Source organism: Acomys minous (assembly GCF_964271855.1).
Source record: "Acomys minous genome assembly, chromosome: 4".
Classification (NCBI taxonomy): Eukaryota; Metazoa; Chordata; class Mammalia; order Rodentia; family Muridae; genus Acomys; species Acomys minous.
Genome location: NC_140486.1, coordinates 50,678,944 through 50,699,682, shown reverse-complemented (window position 1 = coordinate 50,699,682; position 20,739 = coordinate 50,678,944). Strand labels below are relative to the sequence as shown.

The 20,739-nt window shown below is 49.1% G+C and overlaps 1 protein-coding gene across 1 annotated transcript; it reads left to right on the top strand.

The window, feature by feature from the left end:
* Positions 1–1,508: 1,508 nt before the first annotated feature.
* Positions 1,509–17,276, top strand: LOC311595752 (uncharacterized protein; the record flags this gene model as incomplete). The annotated part of the gene is made up of 5 exons (XM_084778735.1): positions 1,509–1,649; positions 2,658–3,271; positions 6,254–6,330; positions 10,937–11,020; positions 15,048–17,276. The coding sequence occupies 5 exons, from the start codon at positions 1,509–1,511 to the stop codon at positions 15,137–15,139; spliced, it is 1,008 nt and encodes a 335-aa protein (XP_084634861.1). The 3' UTR covers positions 15,140–17,276.
* Between the last annotated feature and the right edge of the window lie 3,463 nt (positions 17,277–20,739).

Sequence of the window (20,739 nt, the reverse complement as noted above, 5' to 3'; positions counted from 1 at the left end):
CACAGTGTACGTTTGAAGGCCAATTTATGGGAACCACTTCTGTCACTAGTGTCCTCGGGACCAAACTCAGGTTGTCAGGCTTGGTAGCAAGCTTGTCCCTTTTGGAGGAAGACAGTCTGACAGTCGAATGACATCAGGAAAAGGCAGGACAGGGAAGGAGAAGGCCATCTGGGGCCTCCTCTTCCTGAGACCCGCCTCTCTACTCTTCACCCCAGGGCCCAGCTCTGCCCAGGGTTCGTTTTAGAGACGTCTGAAATCCCAGGAGGGTCTGCATCCATCTTCCACCTACACTGGTGGCAGCTTGACACCAAACTCTTCCTGGCCATGTGGAAGTTTCCTCCTTTTCCCAGTCTCTCTCTCTCCCCCCCTTTCTGCCAGGGAGCTGACTGCTCTCTGGAGGGACTGAGGGAAGCCGGGCTGGCTCTAATGTGATTTTGCCTAGATGGAGCCGGCAGCTGGGAACCACTTTCCCTTAGCTTGCCCTCTGCTGGGAAAACTCCATGACGGAGATGGAGACAAGGCAGCTGGCTTGAAGGGCCAGAAAGGGCCATACCAGGAACATTCAGACCCAAGACAGATGCCGGGGCCACCTTTCTATCCTGAGCAATCCCTAGAAAGACAATGTTTTGGGGGACGGTTCACTTGCTTGGAGCCCAAAAGCAAATTCAAAGAAGAAACAATAGAAAAGAAGCAAACACAACAGCGTGTGACCCTAGGACCCTTGTGGGGCAGGAGCTCTGAAGGTCACAGTCTTGATCCTGGTGCTTACAGCCATGTGATTTTTGGTCACACCATGTAAGGTGTTTACCCAAATTCTAACTCCCCGATCTGTAAAACAACTTTTCTTTTCTTTTTTAAAACAACTTTTCTAAGACCTCATAGAACTGAGCAGGGGGATTGAAGTGCATGGGAATTATACTGTACAGCATATGGGAAATTGGGACATAGAAGATAGCCAGTATTCATTTATCCCACAGATGTAGCCCTGGCTGTCCTGCACTCGCTTTGTAGACCAGGTTGGCCTCGAACTCAGCGATCTGCCTGCCTCTGCCTCCCAAGTGCAGGGATTAAAGGCATGCTCCACCATGCCCAGCTCCTCCACAGATGTTTAAAGGGAAAACTTACTGAATTCTGGAGGCTCTGTGATCTACCAGCTTTATTAAACTGCATTAGTGGAAGCCACAAGTGCAATTTGTTGGGTGCCTGATTGAATAGTAAGAGGTTTATCATTCACCAGCGACGTCCCCCACAAAGGCCTCAGAACTAGTTTCTCTGGGTGGTTGAGAACTGACACACAGGGGCAGAGAGATTCAATCTGCATCTCCCTTGAGCCTGTGGCTCTCTGGGAACCAGGCCCTTCCTTTCTACCACCAGCACCACATTTCTGCTCCCGGGGAGGCCCCGGATGACACAGTTACATGTCACTCGGTGGCCCACAGAAGGAGCCGTGTCCCTGGTGGAATTGAAAAACATCCTTGAAAGCTGCAACTTATACAAGGAAGGTTACCATGCCAACCACGGCCTCCTTGGCCAACAGGGATGAAAGGAAACAAGGCCCGGGTGATAGGCAGCCACTGAGTGTTCATAGACTTGTCTGGAGTCATCAGCGGCTGCTCACTGCTGCTCTGCAGAACAGCAGGGAAATTCAGGTTAGATTTCAGTGGGACTCTGGGACAGGCCGGACTGACCAGGTTGGGTTGGGAAAGGCTCTTCTGAGAGCGATACCTATCTCTTGGTGAAATGTGTGGGCGTGGTACTGACAGCAGGTGTGGGCGGGGAGGCTGTCCTACATACCAGGTTCTGGTTGTGATGAGAAGTCAACTTCTTCGGGGTTCTTTTTTTTTTTCTTCCTGTCCCTGCTGTACTTATCCACTGGGCAGCAGGTCACTAACGTAGTAGCCAAAGTGACAAAGGAGTGTCGGGGCCACATATACCTCAGGAGAAGGCAATAAACTCTTAACTGGGTCTGGTGTCACAAGCCTGTAACCTCAGCTACTCTGGAGACTGAGGCAGGAGGATGGCAAACTCAAGGTCTGCCTGTACTACGGAAGGAGTTCCAGGCCAGCCTGTGCAACTGAGTTATAAAAGAAGCCGGGCGGCAGTGGCGCATGCTTTTAGTCCTAGCACTACGAAGGCAGAGGCAGGTGGATTTCTGAGTTCCAGGCCAGCCTGGTCTACAGAGTAAGTTCCAGGATAGCCAGGGCTACACAGAGAAACCCTGTCTTGAAAAACAAACAAGCAAAGCCAAAAGGGCTGGGGTTGTAGGTCAGTGGGAGAGCCTAGTGTGCACAAGACCGAGTCCCAGTCTCAATTTTAAAGGGATATTGTAAAGTATGCCAGAGCGCTGTAGCCTCTCCTCACTGAGACAGGCCTTCCAGAAGAATGCCCACGCTCTCAAGGCAGGCACTATTTCATGTCAGACACCGCACCACCATCATGTACACATTTATTTTCTATTTAATATGATCACCACAGACCTGCAAAGCAGGAACTGTTAGCCCCTTTACACCAAACACCTGGAGCCTCTGAGAAGGCATCTTTTCCTACATTAGCCAGCTGGTACGGGAAGCAGCCGGGATTAGGCTTCCTTTGAGCCCTGCAAGGGGAAACCCCACACCTTCGGGACGCCTAGTTTCTTCGAGGCGTGTCTTCCAAAGCGGCTCCCCGATCCATCCTTTAACCGGAGGAAGTTAAGGGGACTCAGTGAGCAGACAGCTGTGAAAGCCGCCGGGCTCACAACAACCGGGTGTCCGTCCACTCTGGGTTGTGCCCGCGCTCAGGCGTGCTTCAGCCGCAGTAGAGAGAAAGCGGGTCACACTCAAGGTTGCAGCGCGCGAGCGCGCGCACGCGGCCGAGCTCGGATTCTTGGCCGGCTGCAGCATCGCCCCCACCCCGGCCCCCAAGCCCCGCATCCCGGGGCGAGGTGCGTGCAGCTCCCGCGGGGCCCCGCGTCCCGACGCCGGGAACGCGGCGCGAGCTCGGTGGCCCCGGGGCGGCGGAAGCTCCTCGCTCCCGCGCTCCCCGCCCCCGGCCCGCCCCCGGCCGCCCCGCGCCATGTATGGCGCTTCCTTCCCGAGCCCTACAAGGAGTTTCCTTCTCTGCCACCGGCCCATACATGGCGCTTCCTTCCCGGCGCAGCTGGCAGGCTGCCCGCGGGTTTGAGCACGGCCTCCGAGAGCAGCCCGCGGCGCCGTGACCCTGCCAAGGAAGGGAAACGCGGGACAGGCCGGTCTCCAGAGCCCCTCGGGAGAGCGCTGCCTTCCACTGCAAGGTCAGAGGAGCCCATCGTCGCCACCCATTTCCTCTGTTTTCTCCCTCTCCGCGCACTGAGCACCCCCTGCCCAACTCCTAAACCGCGACCACTCCTCCGCCCCCTCCCTTTGCGCTATTTGATCTTTTAGGAACACCCGCTGTTTCTCCTCACTCTTGCCTTTATTCTAATGCCTTCTCCACACCCCTAGTAGAACGAATGTTTCTAGTTTTCCCGAACGTAGTTCACACTAATGGCCCGAGGGAAACCTTTCTTACCCTTATCCCGTAGGTCGACCTATGATGCACCCAGCCCTCTGTGCCCCTTGGGTTGTCCAGGCTGCAGCCTTCGCCCTCACACGGTTACATTCCCAGCTCCCACCTCAGATAAGGTTACTATTTTTGTTTTTCGAGACAGAGTTTCTCTGTGTATCCCTGGCTGTCCTGGACTTGCTTTGTAGACAGGCTGGCCTCGAACTCACAGAGATCCATCTGCCTCTGCTCCCGGCGCGCTGGGATTAAAGGTGTGCGCCACCACGCCTGGCAATGATACTATTTTTGAATGAAAGTAAAGCAGGAAAGGGCCCTGTTATCAGCCTTCCACAGCCCTCTTAGGTTTCCTGTGGCGTGGAAGTTCAGGAGCCCCAGAACCCAACAAGAGTAATTCAATTTTGTAAAGGAAGATGGAGAAGGGGGTGGGGAAGCCGCAGCAGCTAGGCCAGGCCAGGAGTACAGCTACAGTGAGCAACAGTACACACGGGGTGCCCCACCATCCCGAGTGGCCTCTCCTGCTCTGCCTGGCAGCTTTTAACCCACCCCAGCAAGGACCGACAAGCCCCTACAGCCCTGATACTGCAGTTGCAGGGTCTTAAACCTGGGTACCCTGAGGTGATCTGCCCTAAGAAAGAGTCAGAGAAAGGGACAGGCAACACATTCAGGTCCAGACTTAACTGCTGGTGAAGACAAGTGAGCCACCATGTTGCCAGGTAACCATCTGGCGGGTCTTGCTGCCAGAGAAGGGGTTTCTAGTGCCAGGCAGCCTGTGGGTCATTGTGGCTGTGTTTATTTTTATACTACATACTTCTCTCTCTCTCTCTCTCTCTCTCTCTCTCTCTCTGTGTGTGTGTGTGTGTGTGTGTACATGTGCCACAGCTACCATGTGTGTCCCAGGGCTTAACGTCAGGTCATTGTGCTTGGAGGCAGGTGACTTCTACAGACCCATCTCATCATCAGTCTTTCTTTTCGTCTTTCCAGACTTCCTTTCTTCCTCCCGTTTTCTGGCTTTAATCTAGAATAAATAGACCTACAAGCTTCCAGTCTCTACCAGTGACCAAACACATAGGTGCTGTGGCTACAACTAAGGTCTTTCAGGAGTTGAGTTTTGTGTGTTCCCCGGGAATAAGGTGCACAGAGAGGCTGTTCCAGGTGTTAGGTCCCTCCCTGTGCTGGGAGCCTCTTGTCTGAGCCTGGTCTGGGACGCTCCTGCGGTCCTTCCACCGTTCTCCCCGCTACCTTCCGCCCTCTGCTGGCCTTCGCCTCCTCTCGGTGGAGGGCAGTTCAGTGTGGAGGCGGTGACTGCTGTTGAGTCTGGGAGATTCCGGGCTGGAAACCAGAGAGCTATTTATAACTGAGCCAGGTGGAGGAAGAAGGCACTGGAGGTGTTGAACTCCACTAGGATGCTACAGAATTCACGGGAACCCCAGGTTTCGGTTGGCAGGCCTTCTCTTTCTCGGTGAGGGAGGGAGTTTTGAGACGCAGAAAGTCTTATGAATTCTCTCATGAAAGCTCTGAGTCAGCATTTCTGTTCCTTTCGAAGGCTGTATATTGATTTGACAAACCTCTGTCAACTGCCTCCCTCTTTCTTCTTCCCTCCCCCTATCTCTCTATCTCTCTCTCTCCCGAGACAAGGTCTCTTTGTGTAGCCTTGGCTGTCCTGGACTCGCTTTGTAGATCAGGCTGGCCTCGAACTCACAGCGATCCACCTGCCTCTGCCTCCCGAGTGCTGGGATTAGTGCCACTATGCCCAGCTCTCTTTGTCTGTCTCTCTCTTTCTGTCCTTCTCTTTCTCTCAGTGCCTTTAATCCATTTAGCTATCTCAACAGCCCTTGTTAACTTTTTTTTTTTTTTGGCTTTTTGAGACAGGGTTTCTCTGTGTAGCCTTGGCTGTCCTGGACTCGCTTTGTAGACCAGGCTGGGCTCAAACTCACAGAGATCCACCCTTGTTAACTTTAATATACATTTTCCCCCTGCTTTTTGAGACAGGGTTTCCCTGTGTAGCCTTGGCTGTCCTGGACTCCCTTTGTAGACCAGCTTGGCCTTGAACTCACAGCGATCCTCCTGCCTCTGCCTCTGGAGTGCTGGGACTACAGGCATGCGCCACCACGCTCGGTCCTTAATATATATTTTTAAATGAGAATCAGTGTTTGCCTGCATGTATCATGTGTCACTGGGGGTCACAAGTGAGTTTTGGAGTCCCTGGAACTGGAGTTACGGACATCGTAAGCTATTCATGGGGGTGCAGGGAGCTGAATCTTGGTTAAGAGCAGTGAGTGCTTTTAACTGCTGAGCCATCGCTCCAGCCCCCTAATTCAGATTTTTAAGAACATTAAAAAAAATTGTTGACGTGTGTGTGGGTGTGTGAACATGTGAGTGCAGGTGCCTGCAGAGTCCAGAAGAGACTATCATAGCCCCCGCAGCTGGAGATACAGCTATGTGGGTGCTGGGAACTGAACTTGGCTTCCCTCCAAGTACAGTACATGCTCCTAACTGCCAAGCCTCCCTCAGTTCTTCCTATAGATTTTTAATCACTAGGGTTAGGAGAAAGAAGGGTGCTCAGGAAGACAGTGTGGGTGCTGCTTTTGACCCCCTCAGGACTCCTCTGCCCAGTGCCTGTCACTTGCCTGGCTTTTGCTTCTAGACCTGCTGTTCTTACTGACATGTGTGCCGAGTTGACTTTGATAGTCACATTATCAAAGGAGTAGTAAACTGCATCCATCGTTGCCAGCGCTGCTTGTGGAATGACCGCTCAACACATCGTCATGGTATTTGATGGTTTGGATAGCAGCTCCCGGCGGCATTCAGGTACCTTTCCCCCAGAGCTGTGATAAGCTGTGATATCTGGCTTCCGGAGTGTGTTCAGCCCTGACAGAATGAAGCAAAACAGAAGACAGTCTGGCTAGCTGGAAACTCCACAGTGTAGACAAGGCTGGCTTTAAACTTGGGGCCATCTCACGCCTAAGTGATTTTTATCTCTTCTTCCTCGTCTTCTTCATCCCCTGTACTACCCTCATACCCCGGCCCCCCCCCCCCCCCGCCCCCAATCAAACCCAGTCTTTCCCATGCTAGGCAATCGTTCTGTAATGGAGTCGCTCACTAGTCTTGAAGCCAGTTGGGACAGGGGTTGTCTCCTCTTGTTCACGAGGTATTCCTGGGTCTGGCCCTTTGCTTGTCTATAGTGTGGGCTAAACAACTTAGTGTAAAAGAAAAGGTAAATAATATGTCCCAAGCCACAAAGCTCCTCCCCACCCCCATCCCCCCACCCCCAGACAGGGGTTCACTGTGTCACCCTGCTGTCCTGGACTCACTTTGTAGACCCGGCTGTCCTTGAACTCACAGTGATCTACCTGCCTGTTTCCCAAGTGCTGGGATCAAAGGTGTGCACCACTATACCCAGCTCACCACAGAGCCTTTTGTTTTTTGTCTTTTGTTTTGTGAGACAGGGTCTCTGTGTAGCCTTGGCTCTCCTGGAATCACTTGTACACCAGGCTGGCCTTGAACTCACAGTGATCCACCTGTCTCTGCCTCCCTAGTGCTGGGATTAAAGGTGTGAGCCACCACACCCAGCTACCACACCCAGCTACCACAGAGCTTTTAAGTGGACCGCCACTATTGTCCTGTCTCCTATGTCCACCCCACATCTGTTAAGTGCTTTTTGAAAGTAAAACAGCAAAGAAGGCGCTGGAGTAATGGCTTAGAGGTTAAGAGCACTGGTTGTCCTTCCAGAGGACCCAGGTTTGAGTCCCAGCACCCATATGTGTGGCCATTTACAACTTGTCTGTAAACTCCAGTTACATTTTCATTATAATGAAATCCCAGTGGCAGGTGGATCGATCGCTGTGAGTTCGAGGCCAGCCTGGTCTACAAAGCCAGTCCAGGACAGCCAAGGCTACACAGAGAAACCCTGTCTCAAAACAAAAACAAACAAACAAACAAACAAAAGGCAGAGAAGAGGGGAGGGAAGAACAGTATTAGGGAAGCAGGGAGCTGTTGTTTGTAAGCATGGGAGTGCGAATGCAATAGAAAGATGACTTCACCACCACTGGAAGTGTTTGGATGGCTGATAAGCATATGAAAAGATGCTGCCATCATTAGTCACCAGAAAAATGCAAATCGAAACCATAGTGGCACCAGCAAGGAACAATCTGAAAAAGAACTTCAGATAAAAAGTTATACAATGGAAATTATAAAACACTGTTGAAAGAAAAACCTACACAAATGGAAAGTCATTCTGTGGTCTTGGACTGCAAGATTTTTTATTTATCTATTTGTTTATTTAAAAGATAGAGTTTCACCATGTAGCCTTGACCAGCCTCGAGCTCACTATGTAGACCCTGCTAGACTCTAACCTAGAGAGATCCACCTGCCCCCGCCTGCCCAGTGCTGGTATCACAGGTGTACACCTGTGTGCCTGGCTTTATCTTTTTAATATCGCAGTGCTGCTTAAAAGAACCTACAATTCAATGGAATCTTTCAAAATTCAGATGCCTCACCTGCAAGCAGAAAACCTAGTCTCAAAATTCATGTGGAATATTAAGACCCCAAAGTAGGAGAAAATCCTGAAATCTAGAAAAAATTTGGATTCATACTTCATGATTTAAAAATGAAATTAGAGGGCTGGAGGGATGGCTCAGAGGTTAAAAGCACCTTCTGCTCTTCCAAAGGTCGGGAGTTCAAGTCCCAGCAACCACATGGTGGCTCATGACAATCTGTAATGGGATCTGGTGCCCTCTTGTGGCGGGCTGGTGCACATGTGGGCAGAATACTGTATAAATAATAAAAAAAATAAAAATGAAATTAGAAGGCTGTATGAATCTAAATAACATGGAAGTATGGCTTTACTATGTAGCCAGGTTGACCTGGATTTTTGTTTGTTTTTTGAGACAGGGTTTCTCTGTGTAGCCTTGGCTGTCCTGGACTTGCTTTGTAGGCCAGGCTGGCCTTGAACTCAGAGATCTACCAGCCTGTTTCCCTGAGTCCTGTGATTACATGTGTGTGCCACCACACCTGCCTGGCCTGGAATATTTATTTATTTATTTATTTAATAATCCATGTGTAGGAATGTTTTGTCACCATATATGTCAGTTCACCACTTGTGTGCCTGGTGCCCTTGGAGGCCAGAGGAAGGCATTGGGTCCCCTGGGACTAGAGTGACAGGCAGTGAGCTAAAAGCTGAGTCTTCTGGAAGAGCAGGTGGTGCTCTTAAGCGCTGAGCCATCTCTCCAGCCTCTGGCCTGGAATTCTTGATCCTCCCAGGTGCTGTGATCACAGGTGCACCACCACACCTGCCACATCTGGATTTTGAGAAAGGATTCTTAGAGGGCAACAAGAGAAACATAAACCTGACTCCATCCGAATTAAAAAGTTGTGAGGAGAGGGAGGCTCGGTGGTTAGGAGCTCTTACTCATGTTCAAGAGGGCCCTGGAACTGGGGTGACACCTTGGGCCTTTAACCCGAGCGCTTGGTAGCAGAGGCAGGTGGACTCCTGTGAGTTTGAGGTCAGTCTGGTCTGAATAGCAAGTTCCAGGACAGCCTGAGATACTGTCTCAAACAAGGAAGAGGAGAAGGAGGGTGATGGGATGAACCAGTTTGGTTCCCAGGACCCGTGTTGGGTAGCTCACAACTACGTGGAAACCTAGTTCCAGGCAGTCTGACACCTTCTGGCCTCTGTGGGTATCCACATGCATGTGTGCACACACATGCACACAGGACTTGTAAGAAATCAAATCTAAGGGGGCTGGAGCGATGGCTCAGAGGTTGAGAGCACTGACTGGTCTTCCAGAGGGCCTGAGTTCAATTCCCTTGCTCACAACCATCTGTAATGAGATCTGGTGCCCTCTTCTGGCTTGCAGGTGTACATGCAGGCAGAAGAGTGTGTATATATAATAACAAATATATAAATCTTAAAAAAAAGAAATCAAATCTATGTTCAGGAGGCAGAGGCAGGTGGATATTTGTGAGTTCGAGGCCATCCTGGTCTACAAAGTGAGTCTAGGACAGCCAAGACTGCACAGAGAAACTCTGTCTTGAAAAACCAAAACATAAATAAATAAATAAGCTGGGCAATGGTGGTGCTCGCCTTTAATTCCAGCACTCCGGAGGCAGAGGCAGGTGGATCCCTGTGAGTTCGAGGCCAGCCTGGTCTACAGTGAGAGTCCAGGACAGTGAAGGCTACGCAGAGAAACCCTGCCTTGAAAAACAAAACAACAACAGCAGCAAAAAAAAAAAAAAACCCAACCAAAAAAACAAACAAAAACAAAACCCAATAAATAAATAAAAATCTATAAAATATTTGGGGGAGAGATGCAGAGATAGCTCAGCTGTTAAAGGCTAAGGCTCACAACCCATTCTTCAAAAAGTCTGGAGGACGGTGGATGTAGCTCCGTGACAGACTGCCTAGCATGAATGAGGCCGCTAGCATTGCAACAACAAAATAGAGTTTTGCACATGAAAGAGCATCAAAAAAGTGGAAAAATAAGGCTCACGAGATGGCCCAGTGAGTAAAGCCTGACAACTCTTGTTTTTTGTTCCCAAGGACTCACATAACAGAAGAGCACTAATGTACATGAAAGCCACTCTCTGATCTCCACATATGCACTGTGACATACATGTATGTGCACATAGATACCCATGAGCAAATGTTTTTGGGGTTTTTGTTGGTGTGTGTGTATGAAAATGAACAGAGGACAGGAACAAACTGCTCAATAAGTGGGCGACAGTCATATGGAAATGCATTTGAAACAAGGTTAGTCCTTAAGGACATGCAAATGAAAACAAAGGTGAGTTAGTGCTTCTCACACACTCAGGAGCTAGAACAAAGAAGTCAGAACAAGAGCTAGCAGGGAGGTGGGGAGCCTGGACCCCTCTGCCCTGCTGGTGGCAGTGCAAAATGAGGCAACTGAGGAAAACCTTTTGGAGGTTAAACATTCCAGCACAACGGTGCATGCTTGTAGTTCATTCAGGAGACGGAGACAGGAGGATCTCCACCAGCCTGGGCCTTGACTCACACTCCAAACCCAAAGTATACTATGTAACCTATAGAATTTTGTTTTGTTTTGTGAGACAGGGTTTCTCTGTCCTGGACTCGTTTCCTAGTTCAGGCTGGCCTTGAACTCACAGAGATCCACCTGCCTCTGCTTCCCACGTGCTGGGATTAAAGGTGTGCACTACCACCACACTTTTTTTTTTTTTTAAACCCGGGCATCTATTCTGAGATATCAACCTTTGGAGGCTTCAGTGAGAGTGGCTCCCAGAAGCTCATGTGGTTGCATGGCTGGCCCCAGTTTATGGACCTGTTTGGGAAGGATTAGCGGGTGTGGCCTTTGTTGGAGGTGTGGTACTGGGGGTGAGCTTTGAGGTTCCAAAAGCCTCGTGTCATTCTTAGTGTGCCGTTTTCTGTTCATGGATCAAGATCTCAGTTGCTGCTCCAGCACCATGCCAGTTACCTGCTGCCATGCTCCCAGCGTGATGGATGGACTCCGGTCTCTCTGGAACTGTAAGTCCCAAATAAACTTTCTTCTGCAAGTCACCTTCGTCACGGTGTTTTGAAATAGCACTAGAAAAATAACTACATCGGGCATGGTGGCACATGCCTTTAATCCCAGCATAAGGGAGGCAGAGGCAGGCGGATTGCTGCGAGTTCGAGGCCAGCCTGGTCTACAATGCAAGTCCAGGACAGCCAAGGCTACACAGAGAGACCCGGTCTCAAAACATCCCAAAAAAAAAAAAAAAAAAACCCAAAAAAAAAGAAAGAAAAGAAAAATAACTATGTCACTGAGAAGCCAAAACTGTGTGTGTGTTCACATGTGCATACCTCAGGGGTTGTTTCGCATGTTTGTGCTTTTCTGCGGATGGCCAAGGTTGACGTATTTAGTGTCTTCCTGGATTGCTCTCCATCTTTTACACAGACAGAGACAGGGTCTCTCACTGAGCCGGGGGCGCTCCATGTGGGCCAGCCTGGCTAGCCAACTTGCTCTGGACATTGCCTTTCTCCTCCATCTCCCAGGTGCCAGGATGACAGGTGGGCTGCCATGCTCACCCATCTTTTTTTTTAAAATTTATTTATTATGTATACAGTGCTCTGCCTGCACATACACCTACAGTCCAGAAGAGGGCACCAGATCTCATTATAGATGGTTGTGAGCCACCATGTGGTTGCTGGGAATTGAACTCAGGACCTCTGGAAGAGCACGAGGGGCTCTTAACAGCTGAACTATCTCTCCAGCCTCACCCATCTTTCATATGGATTCTTGGGATTGGAATTCGATTCTTCACCTTCTTGCATGGCAACTGTTTCACCTGCTGTGGCATCTTCCTAGTTACTTTGTGGCCTTTTTTTTTTTTTTAAAGTCAGAGTTTCATTTTGTAGCCCTGGATGGCCTGGAGTTGCTCGTAGCACAGGCCTTTAACTCACAAAAGCTCTGTTGCCCATGTTGCCTTTGTTTGGTTTGGTTGAGACAGGGTTTCCTGTTTGGCTCTGCTGTCCTGGACTCCTTCTGTAGACCAGGCTGACCTCAAACTAAGAGATACGCCTGCTTGGGATTGAAGGCATGCGCTACCATGCCCAGCTGCCTTTTTGTTTTCTATATAGTTGTGAGGTAGAGCTGTCATGTGGATTTTAAAGATGGAACCTGTGTCTTCGGGAGGAGCAGCCTTAAGTGCTGAGCCATCTCTCCAGTGCCCCCTTTGGGTTTTTTTGTTTTTGTTTTTGAAACAAAGTCTCTCCTTGGCCTGGAGCCTATCAATACGCTAGACTGGCTGATCACTGAGCCCCAAGGGTCTGCTCCGCTTCCCCAGCACCCACGTGTAAGATGCCCTGCCATGCTCAGCACTCTGTGCTGATTCTGGGGTTCCAACTCAGATCCTCATAGTTGCAAGGCAAACACGTTATTGAGCCATAGCCACCTCTCCAGTCCCTCAAAAGTTAGCCAAAGACATATATGGATGTTAATGGCACATTACTCACCATAGCTGAAAACATGCAGCGACCCAGATCCCCTGGGGGAATGAACCAATTATTGTGATACCCACAACACTTTAATACCAGTATTTAGGGTCTTTTCCCATACCAAGCAATTCTCTGCTTCTCCAGACATGAACTGGGTGTCCCACAGTTTAATTCAGTTTTGACAGCTGAAGAGCTTAAGGGCTCAGTCCTAACAGATGTGGTGGCACAGGCGCCTGCAATCTCTTGAAGAATGGGCAGGAAGGTCCCAGGCAGGCCAGCCTTGACTATGCTGTGAGTTCCAGGCTACTCTGGGATATAGCATAAAGCCATGTCTTTTTGTTTTGAGACATGATTGTAGGCTCAATTTTCTTAGCAAATATATTTTATTACGAACTTGTTAACTGAGAGCACCTCACTTATAACCCAACTAAGCTAAACAATAGGAAAAGATGATTAAAGGATACAATAATGAAATCGTAAGGATATCAGTTCCAAGGAATGATTCTCCTGGTGTAATCAGCAGGATTTCTTCTGGGGGCACCTGGAGCAACCAGAACGTGGAACCTCAGCAGGAGCCCGGAGCCCCAAAAGCCTTCCCTCGAGCAGTTCATCTCGAAGTGGAGCGATGAACAGCCAGAACTATCCCAAGTCTCCAAATGTCCCACCTCCTGTTTTTGGCTCACATTTACACCTCCTCTCAGCATTTGTTCAAGGATGTTTTTCAGCTGCTTAAGAACCAATCTCCCCCACATGATGTTTCGACTTCTAAGAGGATAAACATCACCTGCTCTCTCACAAGTCTTTTTCTCACCCCCCACTTGTGGTCTAAACAAAAAACATGTTTATCTCTCCTTCACAGGATCTCACTATGTAGCCTTGGCTATCCTGGAACTACGCAGACCAGGCTGGTCTCAAACTCATAAAGATTTGCCTGCCTCTGCCTCTTGAATGCTGGGATTAAAGGCATGCACCACCACCTGCCTGGATAAGACCAAGTTTTTTTAAAAATGAAAAAGTAGGCATAATGGTCCACACTATGGGATCCTGGCAGAGGCAGACAGGTCTCTGAGTTCAAAGCCAGCCTGGTGCATATAGCAAGTTCTAGGCCAGGTGGGGCTACATGAGACTGTTTCAAAAAATGAATTTCATAGTCACCTATTTAAGGAGTGGCTGAAGACAGGATCCCACTCTGTAAACTACACCTTAGTAAAGTTAATAAACACATGAGAAGCGATGAGTATAAGCTATCAGTATCCTGAAGTTTGAGGAAGTTCCCTGTTTTGGATCAAGACAGGGCTGACTGCCCTATCCTTGGACTCTGCAGCTGACCCCTGCTCACAAGGTCTCAAATTTCAAACGAGGGGTCACTCCACAGTCTCCTTACTCCTAGACCCCAACTCTTCATCTTTAATGCCTCATTAACTGTTTTTGCTGCTGGACAGTGACCACTTAAGGGAAAGGCCCAGGCCTTCTGCCCGGCATGACTCACCGCTGCGCCTGAGCTGCTTGCAAAGGCTTAGTGTGTAGGAAATGCCGGTTGAGTGCTTGCTGGGAGGACGGACAAGAATGAGGTTACCCCTGTCTAAGCACAGGGGTGGTGGGGAGGAGTCTGAGTTTCTGAGGTCCTCTGCTCAGGCCCTCAGGCTAGAAGTAACACGCTGCCTGTCCTCCAGATCAGAGTTGAAGGACTGGGGAGGAAACTTGAGGCTACCTGAGCTACAGGGTTGAAATGGAGCAAGGTTAGGGTCCATAGGCCTGAGCACAGGAGGGTAGCCCCAGTGCTGGGATCAACCCCAGGGCCTCACAAGCAAGGCAATACTCTACTGTTGCTATCCCAGCCAGTACAACTGCCTGAGGCATCTGAAGGAAGCAGCTTTCTCTTCCCCAGCTGTCATCCTAGCTCCTTACAGGCTCTGCTTGTAGGCCCTCCAAGTGGTCTTGTCATTCACATCACCCCCTCCCCAAAATGCAGAACTAGGAACTTGTTCAGTTTGGATAGTCACCTAACAGGCAGATGACCAGGCATCATGTCCTGCTTTCTTTCCTCTTTAAAGGCCTCCTCTGCTCCCAGAGAGCAGACTGTCTCCTTTGCCTCTGACTCCTTCTTGCTTGGAGCCTGTCTCTGAAGCTACTGCTATTCCTGGCCTCACAAGAAATGCTCGCCTCCCCCCATCCCCCACCGGGTTCCTCTGTGTAGCCTTGGTTGTTCTGGAACTCACTCTGCACACCAGGCTGGCCTGGAACTCAAGAGCTCTGACTGCCTCAGGCTCCTGGATGCTTAAAGGTGGACGTCACCATGCCCAGCCTAGCTTTTCTTTTGACGGGTTGGGGAGGCAGCAGAATGGGCTACATAGCGCCCTGTAGGGTATCTCAGCAGAATGATGGAGGGTGCTGGAAGCCTGGGGCAGGAGAAGCAACCGAGTCATCCAGCTCAAGCCAAGCTTGACTCATGGGGAAGTGACTTGAGAACACTTTAATAGCTGCCTAGTGCTGGCCACCTTTCCCCTCCCAGCTTGCCTTGGCTTCTGGCCACTCACTTGCCCTCTCCTCTCATAATCTGTTTTCTCATCCACAGCATTGGAGAGAACAGGACTCCACGGTCATCTATTTGCCCAGGCCACAGATACTGGAGTTGTAATGTTGGACGCTCATGTTAATTTGCTGTAAAGAGCTCAGCAAGTGATTTATAATGCTGCTCTCCTGTCTTCAGCCATCGTTTCTCTTCAGAAGGTAATAGAAGATCCAAGCCTTGAGTACTAAAGCTATGGTTCTCAAACAGTCAGGCATGGTGACATGTGACCCATACACATTAAAAAAAGAATGTTTATGGGTGTCTTCCCTGCCCGCATCTGTGCACCTATGTGCAACTCCTGCAAATGCACAGCAGATCTTCTGGGTACTAGGTCCTTCTGAGGAGCAGCCAGTATTCCTATTGAGCCATTGCTCCTGCCCCAAAGCAAACAAACAAAAAACAATCTTTAAGTACCAGGTTACTGTAGTGAAGAGCAAGACTGACTGCAGAGAAAGGGCAGAAGCCTGTTCTGAGGTTGGGCTCCAAACTCTCAGGCAGCTTTGCTTTTCCCATTACCTGTTGCTTGTCTAGCTAGCATCAAAGGCACCCAATCAGTTCAAAGCCCAGGACTGACTATCTCCAGGACACAGGGAGCAGCTCCTTTCCTGGCCCTGCCCCTTCTCTCTTCCAGGCAACTCCCCAGATCTCAGACCTAGGCTGACTTAGTGGGATTGACTTGAGATAAACTCAAATTATGAGTCAAAGCTAACTTGCAAAGAATCAAGCCAGTTTAAGAACCTTCTGAGCTGGGTGTGGTGGCACGCGCCTGTAATCCCAGCTCTTGGGAGGCAGAGGCAGGTGGATCATTGTGAGTGTGAGGCCAGCCTGGTCTCCAAATCGAGTCCAGGACAGCCAAGGCTACACAGAGAAACCCTGTCTTGAAAAAACAACAACAAAAACCCCTTCTGAAGCAGTTAGGACCCAAACATCCTGCTGTGTCATGGCTGCTCACACAGCCCCTACATAGTTTGTTACACGATGCTGCTTTAGTTTGGTTTGAGACTCCTGGGATCGCAGTTCTGGGCCACCATGCCCAGTGTTGCGCCCCCCCCCCCCCTTTCTGAAATTTCAGAATGTCTTAGTAAGCCTCACTTCTCCCGACAGGGTGTCACTATGTAGGCCTGGCTGTCCTGAAATTCAGGCTGGCTTTGAGCTTACAGAGATCCACCTGCTTCTGCCTCCTGAATGCTGGGATCAAAGGCACGCGCTACTCCTGGCTGGAAACCTCACCTACTTTAGACCTCTTGATACATCAACATGTACTCCCTAAGAACATTCTCTTACAAAACCATGGTGATTACAAAGCTAGGATTTAACTATGGTAGGCTTTTTATCTATAGTACACCTGAGCGTTAATTGTCCTATAATATAGTTTGAAGAGCAGGGACAGGGGTCAGGCAAGAGGACTCAGTGGGAGGGAAACGGAGAGAACCAACTCCCACAGCTTGTCTTCTGATGGCCACACATGCTGTGACATACAGCTCTAAAAATGTAAATACAAATGAGATATAAATGGGGGAAAACAAACTAGTGGAGGCAAATATGGCACAGTGCATGCACCTGTTGCCCCAGCTGCTTGTGAAGCTGAGCAAGTCACTTGGAGCAGCTGTGGAGGCAGAGGCAGCACATCTGAGTCTGAGGCCAGCCTGGTCTACATAGTGAGCTCCAGGATAACTAGGTTATGTAGAGACCTTGTCTCAAAAACCAAACCAAACCGGCAACAAAACTTACTTGAGACCATGAGTTCGTGGACAACTAGGTAGGGCAGGTTAGCAAAACCTTTTCCAAAGGGATGGGGTAGGTGGGAGGTAGGAGCAGTAGTGAACACTTAGCACAGAGGGGGTCCTGCTTCAACCCCCAAATTAACTAAATAAAGGACAAATGACAAACACTACCACCATTTGAAGACTTCTATTCTCTCGAGACAGGGCCTCATGTAATGCAGGCTGGCATTAAGCACACTGTGTAGCAGCTGAGAATGGCCTTCAATTCCTTCATCTTCCTGCCTCCATTTCCCAAGTGCTGGAATTGTAAGTGTGCTCCCCCAAGGTCTGGCTTGAGATGCGGGAGAGATTCTGGGAGTCCTCCCCAAGGTCGTGGGGTCTCTTTTTGTTTATCTTCAATTGTACTGGGGTATAAACTGTGCGTTGTGGGAAAGAAATCCTAATGGGTAACTTCCAGACACAGCTTAAGCGGGTGGTCGCCTCGAAAAGCTAGCAGTCAGTAAGGCATGCCCACTTAACCTTACCTGCACCATATCCCCGCCCCCCACCTTCTTAACACATGAATGGCCTGCTTTCACAACTTTAGGACCAAACACACTGTGTCCTAGATTGCCATGTAATAGCTTAGGAACCTCAACAGAAATACTTCTGAGTTTTTCTAAGGATTATGTAACTTAGTGACTACAGTTATTTTATAGATGGTAGTTTGAACTTGGATTTCAGAGGGCAAAAGCGTAGCGAGGTCAGATGAGCCTCCTGGGTTCTTCTGTGCACACTCAACCCTCCTTCCTTTGGCTGACCGCCCGCCCTATTTCTGTAGATTCTGAGGACAAAGCTAGCTGTCGCAGACATCTGCTGACACTGGGTTAGAAATCCTGCCTTTTCCAATGAAGCAGGTTTCCTCAACTAGCATCCCTGTAGTGTAGCACCACCTTGTGGCCATCACCATAAAGTCACTCCAGACACTTTATGGGATGAAGGTTGGTGGCCAAGGAATCACCATAGGCCCAGCCAAGTGCCAGATAATGGATGCATCTCACATTACCTTTCTCTATGAAACCCTTAAGCCAGTCATTAAGACAGCGTCTTTCCAGGTAAAGGGCTTGTCTGGAAAACTTGGCATCTTCCTGCCAAGGCTCTGGGGCACGAGCAAGACACTGCCACTCAACTACATCTCAGCCCTTTGCTTTGAGGTCGGAGTTCACTAACTTGTCCTGGCTGACTGATTTGCCCAAGCCTCCCAAGCAGCAGGGCTATAGGCAACTACTATACAAGGCTGGTTTCCAGTCAAACCCAGGTAGGGATCAGCCTGTCAAATTCTGAGGACACACACTTACAGAAAACCTTGCAAGGGCCGGAGAGATGGTTCAGAGGTTAAGAGCACTGGCTGCTTTCAGAGGTAGAGCTCAGTTCCCAGCAATCATGGTGGCTCACAACCACCTATGAGATCTGGTGCCCTCTTCTGGCCTGCAGGCACACACGCAGGGAGAACACTGTATACACAATAAATCTTAAAAAAAAAAAAAAAGAAAAAGAAAAAGAAAGGACCTTGGAAGCAAACATCTCCAGGTGCACCTCTAGTTTTCATTTGGCCACATTACAGCATCTAAACCCTCTGGCCAGTCAGCCCCTACATCGCTTGAGGTACACGCCTATCAGGGTGGGACTTTGGCAGATGCGAATCCCAACTGGCACTCACTTAAGTTGGCTACAAGGTAGAAGCTGGCGTGGATCTTAAATTCCACCTTGGCACTGAGCCTGGGAGTGTCATGGTATGGGGATGGGAGCTGAACAAAACACGGCAAGCACTGCAGGCCCAGACAGGCAGGCACTGTAGCCCACCCATCCTGCACTCTCAACGACTTGATTACCACCTAGGCATGCTGTAGGAGAAAAACTACCTTTACTGTGCACTATGACTGTCTCTTTCCAGAGGAAGATGGGTTTAATTAATCCAAGAACCTTCTGGGTTGGATAAGAAAAGCACAAGTGTGCTGAAAAGGCAGTGAGGGGTAAGACCACAGCTGCTGCTGGCCAATTTTCTTTCAAACTTTCAATTAGCAAGCCACATACAACCTGTTTCTTAACTAGGCTTCTTAAGCTCCCAAAGAACCTCTATGTCCCAAAACCTTTAAGGAGAAAACCAAAATATTAATACCAGGCTAATTTCTGCTCCGACATATTTTTTTTTAATTTTTTTATTTTTTGGTTTTTCGAGACAGGGTCTCTCTGTGTAGCCTTGGCCGTCCTGGACTCATTTTGTAGACCAGGCTGGCCTCGAACTCACAGCGATCCGCCCACCTCTGCCTCCTGAGTGCTGGGATTAAAGGCGTGCGCCACGACGCCCGGCTTTCTGCTCCGACATCTTACATGGCTATTTTCCTGCCTTCATATATGTGCATCTCGTGGGTGCCTGGTACCAGTGGTGGTAAGAGGGCACCGGATCCCCTAGTACCATGGTTACAGCCACTGTGAACCTCTACATGGGTGCTGGCAACTACCGTGGCACTTTGCAACTGCAGCTGGTGCCTTCTTTTGAGACAGGGTGTCTCTGTGTAGTCTTGACTGTCCTGGACTATCTTTGTAGACCAGGCTGGACTTGAACTCACAGAGATCTGCCTGCCTTTGCCTCCCAGGTGCTGGGATTAAAAGTCTTCTTCCGTTTTTTTTTTTTTGTTTTTTGTTTTTTTTTTTTTTTTTGGTTTTTTGAGACAGGGTCTCTCTGTGTAGCTTTGGCTGCCCTGGACTTACTTTGTAGACCAGGCTGGCCTCGAACTCACAGTGATCCGCCTGCCTCTGCCTTCCAAGTGCTGGGATTAAAGGCGTGCGCCACCATGCCTGGCTTTCTTCCGTTTTTTTAATGCAGGGTTTCTCTATGTAGCCCTGGCTGTCCTGGAACTCAAGAGACACACCTGCCTTTTTGTCTTCCAAGCACTGGGATTCAAGGCATGCACCACTATGCCTGGCGTGCAGTCAGATCCCCCCCCCTTTTTTTTTTGGTTGTTGTTTTCTAAACAGTTTACTTATTTTCTTTATTCCTTTCTTTTGTATATAGTGCTCGGCCTGCATGTATACCTGCAAGCCAGAAGAAGGCATCAGATCACATTATAGACAGTTGTAAGCCACCATGTGGTTTCTGGGAATTGAACTCAGGACATCTGGAAGAGCACTCAGTGCTCTTAACCACTGAATTCTCTCTCCAGGCCCCACAGTCAGTGCTTTTAACTGCTGAGGCAACTACTTGGCCCCTGGACTAGCTATTCTATTGTTCATTTTTGAGACAGGACCTTGCAATGTAGCCAAAACTTGCCTCAAACTTGCAATGTTCCAACCTTTGCCTCCATGTACCACCACCACATTTGATAGCACTCAAAGGCAAGTAGACAGAGGAGCTGACGTAAGAATTGGGACTGAGCCGGGTGTGGTGGTGCACTCGGGCAGGCAGATGTAGGTGGATCACTGTGAGTTCGAGGCCAGCCTGGTCTACAAAGCGAGTCCAGGACAGCCAAGGCTACACAGAGAAACCCTGTCTCTGTCTGGAAAACAAAACAAACAAACAAACAAACAAAAAAAACCAAACCAAAACAACAATAACAACAAAAAAAAAAAAAAAGAGAGAGAGAGAAAAATTGTGATTGATAAAATTTTGGTTTCATTTCAAAAGAGCTGCTAATCAAACTTTCCAACTTTTTAAATGTTTTCTTACCTGTTAGATGGTAACACCACCTTTCTCTATGGAATATAGGTAGTTTTAAAATACCTTAAAACAAAAAATCCAAAGACAAATGCAAATTTCCTTCTGACATACATGTAAAAGAGCAGAAGCTCCCTGCAGCAATCCATGGGATTGCAACCTCAGCTATCTTTTACATAGACACACAGTGAGAATAACTCTAAGGCTGAACATTTATTAGGCACGACTAATCTGACAAACGGGAGAATTTAGTCTCTGTAGTCCAGACTTTTCTAGG